Consider the following 17,689-nt stretch of genomic DNA (forward strand, 5'->3'; position numbering starts at 1 on the left):
CCCCCCACCACTCCAGTGATCCTCAGTTTGTTTCCTGAGATTAAGAATTCCTCCTGTCAGTGAGGGCATATGATACATGTCTTTCTCTGTTTGACTTATTTCACTCAGCATAATACCCTCCAGTTCCATCTACATTATTGCAAATGGCACTATTTCATTCCTTTTGATGGCTGCATAATATTCCATTGTAGATATACACCACATCTTCTTTATCCATTCATCTGTTGATGGACATCTTGGCTCTTTCCACAGTTTGGCTATTGTGGACATTGCTGCTGTAAACATCGGGGTGCACGTACCCCTTTGGATCCCTACATTTGTATCTTTGGGGTAAATACCCAGTAGTGTAAAAATAGAGCTACTATACGACCCAGCAATTGTTATTTTCTGTTTTTAATGTCATTGATTTCTGCTCTTATCTCTATATATTTTTCTGTTTGCTTTGAGTTTATTTTGCTCTTTTTCCAGGTTCTTTATGTTGGAGCTTAGATAATTGATTTGAGGCTTTTTTTCTTTTTTCTAGGATATGCATTTAGTGTTATAAATTTCTCTCTCAGCATTGCTTTAGCTGTGCTACACAAGCTTTGATGTTATATTTTCCTTTTTATGTTAAGTATATTTTTTTAATTTCACCTGAGACTTCCTCTTTGACCCATGTGGATTTTGTAGATGGGCATGTATTGTTTTGTTACAAGTGTTGGTAGATTTTCTTGTTGTCTTTCTGTTGTTGATCCTAGTTTGATGCCATTGTAGTCAGAGAACATGTTATGATTTCAGTTCTTTTATATTTTTGAGGTCTTATTTATGGCTAAGATATGATCTGTCTTAGTGTATGTTGATTGGCACTTGAAAAAAAGTTGTACTCAATTCATATTATGTAGATTTTTATTAGTCAGCTTGAGCTATTGGTAGCTTAAAGAATAGGAATTTATTTATTATAGTTCTGGAGGCTAGAAAGTCCAAGAGCAAGACCAAAGTGCCACCTAATTTGATTCTCTAGTGAGGACTGTCTTTCTGGTTTACAGATAGTTACCTTCTTACTATGTCCTCTCATGGGCAAGAGGGAGAGAGAAAGGAAGATCTCTGGTATCTCTTCTTATAGGGATACTAATGCCATCATGAAGGCCACACTCTGATGACCTAATCTAAACCAGATTACCTTCTAAAGGCCTCATATTCAAATATATAAAACTGGAGGTTGGGGCTTCAATGTATTTGTGTTTGGGGGACATAATTTGGTCCATAGCAGGAATGTTATAAAAATATTGATTAGATTCTGCTGGCTAATGGTTCTTCTATATCCTTTCAAATTTTATGCCTAGTCTTTCTACTAATTGTTGAGAAAGGAGTATTGAGTCTCCAACTATAATTGTGGTTTTGTCTATTTGTCCTTTTAGTTCTATCAATTTTGCTTCACATATTGTGCAGCTCTTTTATTTGGTGCATGTACATTTAAGATTGCAATGTCTTGGGGCGCCTTGGTGGCTCAGTCATTAAGCGTCTGCCTTCGGCTCAGGTCATGATCCCAGGGTCCTGGGATCGAGCCCGACATGGGGCTCCCTGTTCAGCGGGAAGCCTGCTTCTCCCTCTCCTACTCCCCCTGCTTTTGTTCCCTCTCTTGCCGTGTGTCTCTCTCTGTCAAATAAATAAATAAATCTTTTAAAAAACAAAAAAAAGATTGCTCTGTCTTCTTGGTGAATCGACCATTTAATCATTATATAATATCCCTCTCAGTCTCCAGTAATTTTCATTGCCCTGCTGTCTACTTTATCTGATATTAAATAGTCACTCTTGCTTTTTTTAAATTAATGTTTGCATGATATTTCTTTTTTTATCCTTTTACTTTCGGTCTGCTTATATTGTTACATTTGAATTGAGTTTCTTATTGGATGATACATAATTGGGTCCTGGTTATTTTTGTTTTTTGATCTCTTTTAAGATTTTATTTATTTATTTGAGAGAGAGCACAAGCAAGCACAAGTAGGGGGAGGGACAGAAAGAGAGGGAGAAGCAGACTTCCTGCTGAGCAGGGAGCCCGATGTGGGGGTTCAGTCCCTGAACTGAAGGCAGATGCTTAACCAACTGAGCCACTCAGGCACCCCGGGTCATATTTTTAAATCAACTCTGCCAATTTTTCTTTTAATTGATATAGTTAGATCCTACTGATATGTTTAGGGTTAAGTCTGCCATTTTATTTCTGTTTTGTGTTTATTCTCTCTGTTTTTCATTTCTCTCTTTTTCTTTTTCTACCTTCCTGTGGGTTCTTGAACATTTTTTAGAGTTCCATTTTGATATATGTATATTGGATTTGAATGTATCTTTTTGTGTAGCTTTTTAGTGGTTGCTGTAGGTATTACATTATTTATACACAACAGGTCAGCTTATTGATGTCATCATTGTACCAGTTGGAGGGAAATAGAGAATTACCCTTGCCCATCTATAATATAATTATCTTAAATATTTCTTCCCCATACATTTAGAACCACAGTTTTACAACTTTTGCTGTAACTATTACACATAATTTATAAAATGTAAGAGGAGAAGAAAAGCCTGTTATATTTACCCATATTTTTGCTTACCATATTCTTTCTTCCTTTTTGATTGTTCCAAGGTTGTTGTTTTCTTTCCCTCTTTCGTCCTATCATTTCCTTTCTGTTTTGAGAACTTATTTTAGTCACACTTTTAGAGTAGATCTGCTGGTGACAGATCTCTTATTTTTCTTTTATCTGAGAATGTCTTGCTCAGCTAGATAGATAAATTGATAGATAAAAGAATGTGTTTACGCATGTAAAATTCTGGGTTGACAGTTCTTTTCTTTTAGTGCTTGAAAACTTTCATGCCACATCCTTTTAGCCTTCATGGTTTCTTATAAGTCACTGTTATTCATTTGTTTTTCCTCCTATAGGTCAGGTGTTTTTTTCTGGCTACTTTCAAGATTTTTTTTTTACAAGATTTTTTATTTTTAACTAATCTCCACACCCAACCTGGGGCTTAAAATCATGACCCTGAGCTCGCTCCACCCCCTGAGCCAACCAGGTGCCTCTTTTTTAAGATTTTTAATTTGTATTAGTTTTCAAAACTTATGATGTGTCCTAGCATGGATATTTTTATTTTATTCTGTTTGAGTTAGCTGCTTGAATCTGTAGCTTTTGTCTTTTGCTAATTGGGAAGTTCTCTACCATTATTTCAAGTACTTTTTTTTAGCCCTGCTCTCTTTCTCCTCTCCTTCATGGAGTCCAGTGACATGAATGTTAGATGTCCCACAGGCCCCTGAGGCTCTCTTCATTTTTTTTTAACAGTCTGTTTTCTCTCTTTTGCTCAGATTGGATAATTTTTATTATTTTATCTTCTAATTTAGTTATTTTTTCTTCTGTCTTTTCCATTCTGCCATCAATCCTGTCTATTGAGCTTTTTTCTTTGATTATTGTATTTTTCAATTCTAACGGTTTTGCTGAGACTATCCATTTCTTAGCTGAGGCTTTCTATCTTTTCATATGTTTCACTCATATTCATAATTGCTCAATGAAGCATTTTTATCATGGCTGCTTTAAAATTTTGTCCCATAATTCTAACATCTTTTTCATCTCAGTGTTAGGATTTATTGATTGTCTTTTTCATTCAGCTGGAGATCTTTCTGTTTTTAGATATGATGAGTGATTTCTTTTATTGAGACATGGACATTTAGGTATTATATTATAAGGCCCTGAATCTTTTTTTTTAACTTTTTACTTTAACTGTATTTTATTGATACCACTCTGGTAGGGGCAGGGGACGGGAGCATCACTGTTATTGCCAGGTGAGAATGTATTGCCGGGTTTTTTGTTGACACCCAAGATGGAGATTCTTTGTTACTTCTGGGTCTGGGTGGGATGTATATTTCCCCGGTAGGCCTCCACTGATAACCTCCCTAGCTGGAAAGGATAGGAATGCTTCATTACTTATTCCCAGTTGGCCTCCACTTACATGATAGGGAAAGGGTGTAGTCTCCTTACAGCTGGGCATTAGTGAAAGTCCTGACTGTCCATTGGACCTCCCCTGATGCCATCCCAGCAGGACAAGGAGGTTCATTTCAATACTGATGGGTAGGAGTGGAAATCTAGGCTCTCTGTGTGATCTTCACAGTATGAGGAGGGGAGACTTCTTACCACCCATTGGGAATGAAAGGTCTTGGCTTCCTCCTTGGACTTTTGTGACACCATCATAGCTGCGAGGATTGGTGAATGGGTATGGTTCCTCATTATAGACTCTGGAATGTAAAAGTCTAGGTTTTCCACTCAGCCTTTATAAGACTAGGTGGGGCTAAGGCCACAGTTTTTTTCTGAATGGTTTTTGTCTAAAAGTTTTCTGTTTTGCTAGGCTGCCCTTTTCCTGGTCCTTTGGCTAGAAAGAGCAGGCTTTTGTTGGGGCTTTTTGTGTATGCACCTACTGGCATTCCTAGTTGTTGGCTTCTCTATCTTTAAGTCTGTTATATATGAGGCAAAAAGGAAACTCAGAGTGTTTACCACGGTGTTGTTCCTAGAATCTTGAGGTTCTTAGCCAGTCTGCCTTATTTCCATTTTCTGAGCCTTTTTATGTTTGCTTACATAGTGTCCAAGGTTTTTAGTTATATTTAGTGAGAGGCATTTGGGAAAGTTATGTCTGCTCTACCTTTCCATCCATGTATTTCAAAATAAATTTCCCACCTTTTTCCATTCTTTCAGAATAAGTTTCCCTATTCTGTAATAAAAGTAGTGCTTACGATGACATGAATAACTCAGAACAGTGGTTCTCAAATTTAAAGCACATTCAAGCACCTAGAGGGCTTTTAACACTGATTGTCGGATCCCACTCCCAGAGAGGAGTGAGAACTGGCATTTCTAGTAAGTTCCCAGGGAATGCTGCTGCTCTGGGGACCACAGACTAGGTGTAGCAGTAATGTAGCAGTCCCATTACAGCAGTCTGTAATGACTGCTTTAAAGAAATGCTTGATTCTTTAAAGAAATGATGATAGACCATGATTTTCAAAAGGTATTAATGGCACATGCAGTTGCTTTAAGTAAAAACAAAAAGATTACGATAAGTATAATAAACTAGATATTTGATCTAAAATATTTAAAGGTTATATTTAAAGGTTGACATAAGATGACAGTGTCACACTTTTTTTCAGATTTTATTTTATATTAAAGATTTTATTTATTTGTCAGAGAGAGAGAGAGAGAGAGAGAAGCACAAGCATGGGGAGCGGCAGGCAGAGGGAGAAGCAGGCTCTCTGCTGAGCAAGGATTCTGATGCGGGACTCGATCCCAGGACTCTGGGATCATGACCTGAGCCGAAGGCAGACACTTAACCAACTGAGGCACCCAGTGTCCCGACAGTGTCACATTTTTAATGAAATTGAGATCTTCCCATTTTTCAGCACTATTGTATATGGCATTTGAGCGGCCAAAGGAGTACACATTTTATACAAAGAGAAGAATATGGCAAAAAATGAGAGGTGTGGTGATCAGTTGTTCTTTGAGTATAAAATAATGCCTATTTCATTGGACCCTAAGCTAAGAATGTCAGGAAGGCTCTGTTAAATTGATCTGAACTAAAGATGCCCAACCTGGTTATTACTGAGTACATGTCATCATAATACACCTTCCTCTAAAGTTCATCTTTTTTTTTTTTCCTTGAGTTACTGAATATAAATGATACTGGGATTAAAATTACTCCCATCAATAGTGTGACCATTTGTCTAGATCAAGGTGAACTTAGAAATATTTTTCCCAAAAGATCACTAACCATAAAAAAGAAAAATTAAAATAGTGAAATGTCAGATTAAAGTCTCTTAGACATTATTTTTCTCATGGAAGTTGTTATAAGTGTTAATAAAAAAACTTGCTTGTGAATATTCATTAGATAATGGTTCTTATTTTGTAGCCAGACATCAGAATTCTAAAGTATTTCCTTTTCTCTTTTAGCTCTGTTGGCTTAGCAAAAGCAGCTCTAGAAGCAATTAATGGATTCAACCTCTTTGGCAACCAGGTAAAAAAAAAAAAAACACAACAGGAATATCAAAAACAAACTGATTATTTTGTTGAATTGCATGATTAATTAATTTGGCCATTCATTTATGAAGTCATTCCTTATGATCAAAGAATGTCTGAAATTTATGTAGCAGCTCATGGTTGACCAACCTTTCCTTTGAGTAAGTTTGACAGTTAAATTATATTTTTCTAACTAAAAAAGCATTGCTTAATTTAAAAATAGCTTTTGATAAAGAATTCTCATTTTCTTTGTTCAGTAGCTTTTCCCTCAAGTCTCTTGTTGAGCTTTCACATTTTTATTTCTCTCTCCCTCTTTTTTTTTTAAGTAAACTCTAGGGGCGCCTGGGTGGCTCAGTCGTTGGGCATCTGCCTTTGGCTCAGGTCGTGATCCCGGGGTCCTGGAATCAAGCCCCGCATCGGGCTCCCTGCTCAGCGGGAGGCCTGCTTCTCTCTCTCCCACTCCCCCTGCTTGTGTTCCTGCTCTCACTCTCTCTTTTCTGTCAAATAAATAAATAAAATCTTAAAAAAAAAAAATATATATATATATGTATATATATAAAGTAAACTCTATGCCCATCATGGGGCTTGAACTAACAACCCCAAGATCAAGAATTGCATGCTTTACCGACTGAGCCAGCCAAGCACTCTGTTTTCACATTTTTAAATATTCCTGACATTACAAACCATATATTTTCTGTGTCAGTTCCCATGTTGGTTTCAATTTAATGTATATCAATGTGTATCTCATGCAGAGGGGAATTTGTGTAATATGTGCAGCCAAAGAATTGGAAACTTTGATCCTAGCTTAACCCTCAGCTACCTGTAATTTTATGTCTAAATCTCTTTTTCTTTGGGATAAAAAGGAAACCCTGAGGGTTGCCTTAAATTTTCATAAGATGTTTAACGAGTTTCTGCACCTAATCAAGTGACCATGGACTGGGTTGTCAATGGAAGGCAATAATATGTAGGAATACAGGTTACTTTTCTGAATCAAGGAGTAGGCTAATTTTCTTTAGCAATTTTTGTGGATTTCTAAGATGGGAGGGTAAAGGAAGTTTCCAACTGATACTGTAAATAACCCTAAGCTGTTAAAATGCTAAGTCAGTGAAGATAAATTTTAAGAACTTACGCAGATCTGCAAAATGTGGCATGGTTTCTATTATGGCAGTTATAATACTCTGCACCTGAAGTCTTGAATTTAAGAAAGTTCAAGTTGGAGTATAGTAGCAAACTGCCTCTCTTCCCCTCCCTACATACACAAACTGTCCTTTCCTCTCACTCCAATTTCCTTTGGAGGATGGCTTCTGATTATATCCAGGACATGAAGAATGAAGAATAAGCACAGACATGAAGAGATCAGGAAGAGGGAAGCAGCACCTCATTCTGGTTCCCAAGAGGTGACTCTAAATCACCCACTCCCATACTCTTATTCTTCTCTCAAGACCTCTGGCTGGAGAAATGGAGGGATCAGAGCTTGTGGGGACTTAGGGGTTTTTGAGCCAATTGAAAATCATGAATATTAATATTAGACCTCTCCTGGAGAGTCTTCCTTCCTCTGGCACTGATTCCTTGGTTTGTATCAACATTTCCCTCTCCCAGGAAGAGTCAACATACTTAGGGAAATTCCACATGTATCTTTCAATGCTTTTCGTTTCCTTTTACCCCTTCCTCACTCAATACATTCATTTAAATGTGTATATATTTATGAATGTGTGTGTAAATATAAATATGTAGAGAATATATATATATGTGTGTGTATATATATATATATATATATATATATAAAATAGAGAGAAATAGATAAGTAGGGATAGATAGATAGGAAGGAAGGAAGGGAGGGTAATATGGCATAAAGGAATGACGTTGTTTTTGGAGTCAGGAAACAGAATCACTGTATGCTCCGTACTCCCACTAGTGAGCTCTGTAACTTTGGCTATTTACCTGTGTCTCAGCTTCCTCATCTGAAGAGGTAGAGGTAATGATACTAGGACCTAACAGAGAAGGTTTTCATACAATTCAAAAACAGTTAGCATAGTGCTTGGCAAAGATTAAACCTCAGTAAGTGTTATCTCTTGTTACCATTAATGAATTACTGGTAATCCTAAAGAAAGGAAATGAAGAGATTGGACTGGAAAACCTCTAGAGAGTATCTCAAAGAGATGGAGAAGAGTCATGGACTAAACCAGTAGTGTTACAGCAACAGTCTGGAAAGATGCAGGTCTTGCTCTTCTGTTCTCCATGGCCTACCAGATAGTGGCTGAGTGGAGTTGTGTGTTTAGTGAAGTAGTGGTCAGCTCTTTTTTGCAGCTGTGCCATCTCCTTTGATGTACTGGAATCTTAGCACATGTAGCTTATGTATCTGGTATATACCCCCTCCACCTACCTAGATACCCACACACATAATGGCACCTTTCCCAACTCCTTATCTCTCAGGGCTCTACCTTCAGCCTGCTTTTCCCAGAAAGCTCTCATAGAGCTCTTAGCCATAACTCTAAAAGCACTGAATTGATTTTTTTTTTTTTAAGATTTTATTTATTTGACAGAGAGAGACACAGCGAGAGAGGGAACACAAGCAGGGGGAGTGGGAGAGGGAGAAGCAGGCTTCCCGCTGAGCAGGGAGACTGATGTGGGGCTCGATCCCAGGACCCGGGATCATGACCTGAGCCGAAGGCAGACGCTTAACAACTGAGCCACCCAGGCACCCCTGAATTGATTTTTTATGCATTCTGATTTTGAGTTATAAGTATATTGCCGGTATTGTTACCCAGCCATAATTTCTCAATCTTGGCTGTGCATTGGAATTATTTGAGGAACTTAAAAAACAATACTGATGCATGGGCTCTAGTCCTAAAGATTCTGATTGAATTGGTCTGGGGGAGGCCTTGGTGTTGAAGTTTTCCTGTACTGCCCAGGAATTCTAATTTGCAGCCAAGGATGAGAACAACTGCTCTAAGCAGAGTTCATATATTTTTTTTAAATTTTATTTATTTATTTGTCAGAGAGAATGAGAGAGAGCGCACACAAGCAGGGAGAGCGGCAGACAGAGAGAGAAGCAGGCTCCTCACGGAGCAAGGAGCCCGATGCGGGTCTCGATCCCAGGATCCTGGGATTATGACCTGAGCCGAAGGCAGATGCTTAACTGACTGAGCCACCCAGCCACCCAGAACTCTCCCAAAGCAGAGTTCATTCTTGACCTTGTTTAACTTGTGTCTGTTTCCAGCAGAGCTATATACCAAATGTTCACTGACTTAACTATTCCTTGATTATTTCAGGTAGAAATTTAGACAAATAATGTTTTATTCCTGTAGCCACACAGATGTTACCTATTACGAGTAGAATCCCTCTTTGTCTTCCATTTTTCTTGGGTAATATCAGAGGGAATCCTAGTTTTGCAAATTCCCATCACTACAGCAGTTAAATTAAAAAGATACCTGCTAAACAGCACATTTAAAAGTGCGTGTGATCTTTTTAGAGTTTAATCATCTTATAATATTGCTTCATGTACTTAAAAGAGACCGCAGCTCTTTTAAGTACATGAAGTCAGTAGCTAGAAAAGTCAGTAGCTAGAAAAAGAACTAATATAACAAATGTTTTTATTCAAATGAAAACCCAAAGAAGCCTCTTCAAGACTTGAGGGATTTCAGGTCACATGGGTATTCTGTTATTTCTAACAACTATTGATACAGTGTTTTGGAAGACCTGCTCATGTGTCTTTAAATTAATTTAGAGCTTTCAAAAAATGCTTCTCCTGTTGGTGGCAACTCAGAGAGTAATAGATCTTTGGAGCTGGAAGGGCCTATCTCTCAAAATGAGTGGTCAGAGAGTTGAGATGGCTTTTTGCAGGTCATGAAACAGAGGCAAAACCAGGAATTAAACCAAAGCCACTTGGTAATGAATCTAGAATATAAGCTATCAGTACAGGAAATCTTCGATCTTGAATGCTTTCCACCTTTGCAGCTGTGCTTTTTCTTGGAAAACTCTTAAGGCATTTCTTTTTTTGAGTTAAATTAAAATTTTCATTGAGATAGAATTGATATATAACATTAATTTCAGGTGTATGACAATGACTGGATATTTGTATATATTGCAAAATGATCACCACATTAAGTCTAGTTAACATCCATCAACATACATAGTTTGAATTTTTTTTCTTGTGATGGGAACTTTTAAGATCTATTCCCTTAGCAACACTCAAATATACAAATACAATATTATTAACTATAGTCACCATGCTGTACATTACATCCCCAAGATTTATTTTATAACTGAGAGTTTGTACCTTTGACCACACTATTTTCTTAATTATTGAACTTTTGAAGGAGGTATCCATATATGAAAAATGTGAAAGGCTTGCCTTTTGCCCTTTGTGTACTTCAGTGTATAAGATGAATGTTAATTTTTATTTTTATGGGAATTATTGGGTGGAAAAGCTTTTCGTTTTCATTATTACTATCATGTGTTTCTACTTCCTTTCTTTTTTTAAATATTAGACTTGCTTTATTATTCAAGAAAAAAACCCATTATTTAAATATTTACTCTATGAATAAAATCTTAAAAAAAAAAAAAAAGGGACGCCTGGGTGGCTCAGTGGGTTAAGCGTCTGCCTTTGGCTCAGGTCATGATCCCAGGGTCCTGGGGTAGAGTCCTGCATCGGGGTCCTTGCTCAGCAGGAGTCTGCTTCTACCTCTGCCTGCCGCTCCCCCTGCTTGTGCTCTCTCTCTCTCTAACAAATAAATAAAATCTTTAAAAAAATAAAATAAATATTTACTCTGAAACTATTTTCAAAACTTATTTTCCTTTGTGAGAGAATATCTAAGAAGAAAATATGATAAAATGGCCTAATTTCTTTACTGATAAGTTTATAATAAAGGCTAATTTTAGCATTTAGAAACATAACTCATATAATCCTCAATGTGAGAATTATATATTTCATCATGGTTTCAATATATATTCTGTATAAATATATATTATGTATAAAGAAATATATATATATAAAGAAATATTATTAGAAGTAATATTTAAATAAATCATAATTTACACTCAGCAAATGCCATTGACATTGTTAGCAACAGTTTTGTGATTCCTGGCTCTGAGTCTCAGCTCTCCTCTTCTGAAACCCTGAGAATTAACACTCAGGTTCATCTCTTTCTGTAGTTTGAAAATTCCATTATGTGAGTAGGACCTTCTGTAGAGAAAAGAAGCCTGGCTTGTGGGAGGGGCTACTAGAGGCTACTGTTTGGTCAGTATGTAAAAGTTGGCCATTCTGCACCCATAGCCATGGTGCATGGGGTAAGGCCCATCAACAAATATCATTTCTGTAAGAATTCACTTTCCAGGATCTGCCACAAAGCTAAGAGACAGCCTGATGCTGAACTAGGGAAGAATGTGGTGTCATCAGCGTGGTGTTGGTTTTGTTTTAGGAAGAATAGAAAAGATTTCATGTATAGTAGATATACTGACCAGTTTCATTGTTTGATTGTTTGATGCTGGATGAGGGCAGCAAGCCCATTAGCTCAGGTTCAGAGAAGTGATTAATGGGGAAAAGAAAGACCCAGACTGTCTTTCTGAAATTCAAATAATTTCACTTTGAATTGAGACTAAAGAGATCAGCAGTATCTTATGGTCACAGATGTCACCTTGGTACCATCTCAGAAATGTTTGTTGTGGTCATGGAGCCTGGAGTAGATGGTTCAGTGCAGCTCTTACCCACCACTGAAACTCAAGTCCCCATGACAGTAGTCAGGTTGAATCAAATTCTAGTGTATTTACTAGGACACAATTGCAGAAACTCAATTTGGGGATTAAAGTTTGAACTACCAGTCTTAAAATATGTTCTTTTGCTGGAGTTGGGATATTATGGCAGAGTTGTGATGATTTTAGAAAATGGAAGATTAAAATAAAATATCCAAAGCTAATCAGATATTTTACAATGACATATGTATATATAAAACGTCCTTTCATATAATGTGTCTTTAATTGGAGAAATTAAGATACTAACAGATGAGCTAAGGCCAGAATCTAAAGGTGATGACTAGAGAGATTACTCATATTATGAAAAGTGTTCAAAGCAATGGAGACATATGTAGCTTCCTTTGAAATTTACAGTCCTAAAATTAATGTGTCTGATAATTTAAGGAAGGTGATAATTAACTCCATATGTAGGTTTTCCTTGATGGCTTTTAGCAAAAGTTGATTCTGATAAGGAATAGTGGCTTTGGATGAATTTTATTCTCCTGTAAACCTGGGTTATATACCTAAAGCATGGTATATTTTTTAAGAGGTTAGCCAAACAATACAGTTAACTAACCTTTGATCTCAGTGTTAAAATATGGTAACATTATGAGATTATTTTTCCTTTTGTGCATACTTCTTAGAGGCTGGCAGAGAAAGAGACCTTAACAAATACTTTGAATTTAGGTAAATAAGCCACTGATTTTGGCCAGAAAATAGAAGCTGTTTATATTAATCAAATAATGTCAGGAATTGCCAAATTTGCCATTTTACTTCATTATTTATAAGTTTCCCTACTTAGATTGTATCTTTTAAAAATTCAATTCAAGGCAGACTGATTTGGCATGCAACTAACTTTATTAATTATCAGCCTAAGGATAAACCATAGGTCCTATTTTCTATACTCACAGATTCCCAACATCTCATACCCATTTATTTCTCTGCTGCTTTGCTCTAACCACCCTACTTGCTCCCCGATCCACCCAAATTCATAATTCTAGTTTACCTTCTCCAGAAAGTCCCCCAAGTTCCCTATTATTTTTCTCCTATTAATTTAAGAGGTTTATTATCATTAGTATTCTTTCATCTAAGCCAGTCATTTGCAACATAATTGTGTATTGCCACGTGCAATCTTTTGTTTTGCTTTATTCATCTTGTTTAGGGACTATATATCACCAGGGTCTGTTCCTTGAGAGAGGAGATCAACTCCTATCTTGTTTATTTTCCTCAAAGGAGAGAGCACTTGACTCTGACAGTGATAGCTACTGCAGCAAGCTTTTGTTGGGCTCAATTTTGTGGGTAGAGATGAGTAGTTGAGACTTTCAAATTGTAGGAAGGACAGTTAAGCATTAATCTCATTGTTGAGAGTCAGCTTTACTCATTCGTTGTTCATTTATTAATTATCAGAGTTAAGAGAGATTTAAGAAATGATACCATGAATGAAAAATTATTCTATTTTAATGAGCTAATATTCATGTATGAACAGGTTAACAGGAAAAATATACATATAGTGAATCTGATATTTGGATGTAGGGCCTAGTAGTCCTATATTTGGGCTGTCAGTCTAAGTGATTGATGGATTCTAGGTATTTTGGTTTCAGGGTGAATACATCTTCGAAGTTGGTTTAAATTTGGATGAGATTTAGAGGATAATATTAAAGTAACGTGAAAGTTATAAGAGTTCTCTTCTTCCTTTCTCCATGTGTTTTTCTGAGTATTCTCTTATTATGGAAGTTACTTTGTATTCCGATTTCATTTCCTGTGTTTTCAAAATATTTAGCTCCCCAGGAAAAGAGCAAAGCCATGTTTACTTATGACTATGCTCTTGAATATGGAAAGTACTAATGGCTAAATAGTAAACTTTTTAAAACTTGGTTATCAGACCAATTGCCATTTTTTTTGTTATCTTTTTAAGTTTTTGGTTCTTATGTGAAAGATATTTTTTAATGTGGGCAATTGTATAACTCAGTGGTTAAGACATGAGCTTCTATGTCAAAGACCTGATTTTTGAACCCTTGCTCTGTTAAACTAGGAGTTAGCATGTTCTTCATTAAAATGGGGATAATAATATCTACATATTGGGGATTAAGTGAGATAATCCATGTGAAGCATAAAGAACAGTGCTTAACATCATGAATATTAGCTAGCATTATGTGAATTATTATTAGAGATGCTCCTATCTTCATATTTTAATCAAATAGTTTTTACAGCTTTAATTCTAGATTGTATCTAAATTTTTATAGATTGATCATATAATCAGTGTTCTTTTTAAGACTGTATAATTCAGATTTTGTGCATCCTAATTAATTCTTGCTTTATTCCTTGCCAAAAATGCTAGATAAACTATTTTTATCTTTATTAAAACAAATATCCTTAATTGATTAGTTATCTTGTAATCACTACATTTTGAATTATAATAAGACTAAGGAGAAATAGGGAAAATGTAAAAATAACATTTATATTTTATGATTATAATATTAATGTTTATTACAAGAAATTTGAGGAATACTGAAAAAAGAGAAAATTAAAATCTTCTGTAATGCCACTCTCAAATGCAAACCAATATTAATATGTTTGTGAAATTTCTTTATGTCCAGTATTCTACAGGTTCTTTTTTCTTGATTTAGGAAATGTTTTTTTCTCTCTCATTCCAGGGCTGTTCTTGGTCGGTTATATTTGTGGATCTCGATGCTCACAATCGCAATAGGCAAACTTTGTGTTCACTGTTACCCAGAGAATCAAGATCTCATGTGAGATATTTTTATAATAAACTAATATGAACTACCATTTATGATTGCTTCCCCAAAAAAGTGCTTCAAATGTTAGAGGTTGCCAGAAGAGGAGAGAGAAATAAATGATGCCCCTCACTCCACTGTCCTGTAGAGGTTTGGTTCAGGAAGTGAGCAGAGCTGTGGACAGCTAATTTGTCCTTGGGTCTTTTGTAGAACTATAGAAAACTAGACCTATTTTTTGAGGAAGGGGTAGAGAGTAGCAACATTATACCAAAATGAATTTTTTGGTCATAGGGTATTAGAAAAATGTTTTTCATGATTTATCTTTCTTTTGAATAAAGTTACTTGCTTTGTTTCTTTTCTCTCATGTGATTCACCCTTAAACTTTTTATATGCATGTAATACCTGATTACAGATTTTTCTAGGGGTTATTTGTGGCTCTATTCTTAGAAAACACCCCAAATAAAATAATATAATTATTTAAAAAGTACAATTTTATAGAAATAATACAAGATTATGATAAACAGAACCCACAAATAAGCAAATAATAACAATATCCACTAATTATTTCACCACTCAATTATAGTTTTAGGGTGACATCATTTGGCTTTATGTTTCCACACATTTTTATGTACATATGTAATCTTTTTATTTTACAAGACTGGAAGAATATTGTTTATAATGCTTAATAACCTAGTTCCATGACTGGACATATTTCCATATCGATAAACATTTCTATAATATAAAGTTTAATGGCTCCTAATTTACTCAGCTAATTGTTGACATTCAGATTGTTTTCTGTTTTTCACCATTATAAACCAATGTTATGGCAGACTGTTATAATTAGTAATCACTGGTGTTAAATTTTTACACACTGCCTTAATTAATATCTTTGAATTTGAGTCCAGTGTTGAATCTTGAAAATACTCCTTATTAATGGATAAAGTTTTATCTCCTCTGTAAGGTTCACCAAACCATGTCATATAAATGTCTATCTGTCCCCTGGGGCACAGCAGTCTCACTGTCAGTTAGATAACCTTATTGACTTTTCATCTCCCTGATTCTCCTTGGGGTGTGTTGATCATATCACTGCAGGCATTTACATTCCCTTCTTTTTCTAATTGCACCCAGAACACAGATGCTGCCCTACTACCCTGCATCAGTTATCCTGCCTTTGCCCTGGATGATGAAGCTTTGTTTAGCCAGACACTTGATAAAGTGGTTAGAAAATTAAAAGGAAAATATGGATTTAAGCGTTTCTTGAGAGATGGATATAGAACATCATTGGAAGATCCCAACAGACGCTACTACAAACCAGCTGAAATTAAGGTATCAAAAAATATTCCATATCATAACAGAGTAGTCAAAAGCACCAATTCAGGAAACAGATGTCTTGGGTTTGAACTCTGGCTCTGCCACTTACTAGCTATTTGGCCTTGAGCAAGTTAATAAACCTCTGTGTGTTTAATATATTTCATTGGTAAAATAATAATAGTACCTATTATTATTTGTCCTGTTACTGAGGTTCTTATGAGGATTAAATGAGTTAACATATCTCTAAAAGTGCTTCAAATTGTTCTTGACACCGAGTAAGCACTCGATAAGTGTTAGCCTTACTAGCAGTGAGGCCCATTTGCTCATATTGGGCCACAGTGATTCATTGGATGAATAATTTTTCAACTGCACTTTCAGTACTTTGCCTACCTGCTCCATACCTTTTGCCTTATATAATAGAAAATATCTATTTGTGATTCAACTTTCAATCTTTTAAGCAAATGTTCTTTTTTTCTGTTTCACTTAGATATTTCCCTTTGAAATATAGTCCTCTAAATATTTAGTTTTAAAACATTTATTTCAAATTCACATACATACCACTTTATCTAGGTTTGTTCTAGCTATTTTTAAGCTGTTCAGAAAACTATAACACTCAAAAAAAGGGTAAGCGTCTATCCACATTGCTGAAGATTTTCCTTTAGTGGTGTAGATTGAAAATTATTTTTGTAAGCATGGTCATAACTTTGAAGATAGGTAAGGGCCAATGAATCTCTATATAAAAAATGTTTAGGCAACATTGTACCTTATAATTTGTTAGGCAGTTAAATTCTGCTCTTTTAATATTTAATACACATGTAGTTTTGCTGGACAACTAGATAAGCTATTTGTCATTTTATTTAATTTCACAACTGACTATCATCTGGAAGCATTTGGAGCCATGTTATTGTGTACATATTTGAAACTTTATAGCAGTCTATTAGGTTGGGTCAAAAGATCCATTTATTTCTTAAACACCTTCAGATATTTCTTCTCTATTTAATACATTTCCTGAGCTGACATATAGCACTTACGTTTGAATCAGACCTGCTATAACTACCACCCTGCAAATTTTCATCTTTGGGTCAGTGCAGTAAAGGTTCTCTGTCCGTGTACCAGCTGCTGAGCCCCAGCACAGAAAGCCGCAGCTCCAGGCAGGTGCCAGCCCAGGTTCAGAGCACCCGTCTTGACGCAGTCCTCACTGTGGATTTCACCGCTGGTCGGCACTGCTGTGGGACTCTGCTAGGAACTCCCCTTACAAGCTTTTCCAGCTTTTTTCTATATCCAGTTTTTTTTGTATTCAGATTCCCAGACTTTACTTCTTAGGTCATTGCCTTTTATTTCTATTTGACCTCCTCCACGATCCCTATCCTTCATCCATCCCTACCTTCATCTCTCTTTGTCTCACAGAAGGTGTTGTCTGTTCTTCATCCTAGGGCTAACCCTCCATATGTACACCCCATCCTGTTCTCTTTTACTTCTTTGGGTTTCTTACTCTATCATTTGTTTTCTTCTCTAATAGAAGGATGTCTGTCTCTCTTTTTTTCCTCCTCATCTTCCTCACTTCTCCCTTCCTTCTGTCTTGCTCTCCCCCAACTCCAATCAGCTTTTTTTTCCTCAGCACAAGCACAATAATGTTCATTTAAAACAAAAACCTTTACTCCTCTCTGCCTCCAGTCCTCTCTCTCTTTGTAGCCACACTTCTGAAAAGCATAGTCTGTTCTTGGTGTGTCTCCTTGTCTGCCTCCTACTCACTCCTTCGTGTTATACCCAGCTCTTCTTCAACACTTTCCAGTAGCCGTGTTGGCTTCAGTCGGTTTAGGTCACTTGGTAGTGGATGATTTTCCGATCTTATTTCACTGAACCTCTCCTTGGCATTTGAATGTTTTAACTGAGTCTTCTCTCTTG

At 36.1% G+C, this 17,689-nt stretch overlaps 1 protein-coding gene across 4 annotated transcripts in view; it reads left to right on the forward strand.

The window, feature by feature from the left end:
• PHKB (phosphorylase kinase regulatory subunit beta) overlaps positions 1-17,689 on the forward strand; it is a 288,711-nt gene that overhangs the window by 140,960 nt on the left and 130,062 nt on the right. For all 4 annotated transcript variants that reach the window (XM_032424177.1, XM_032424179.1, XM_032424180.1 and 1 more), the window contains 3 exons: positions 5,943-6,006; positions 14,393-14,488; positions 15,602-15,799. In XM_032424177.1, the coding sequence (XP_032280068.1) occupies positions 5,943-6,006; positions 14,393-14,488; positions 15,602-15,799 (358 nt within the window). The remainder of the gene's footprint in view (positions 1-5,942; positions 6,007-14,392; positions 14,489-15,601; positions 15,800-17,689) is intronic.

The sequence above is a fragment of the Phoca vitulina genome, unplaced genomic scaffold, assembly GCF_004348235.1.
Source record: "Phoca vitulina isolate PV1807 unplaced genomic scaffold, GSC_HSeal_1.0 scaffold30, whole genome shotgun sequence".
NCBI lineage: Eukaryota > Metazoa > Chordata > Mammalia > Carnivora > Phocidae > Phoca > Phoca vitulina.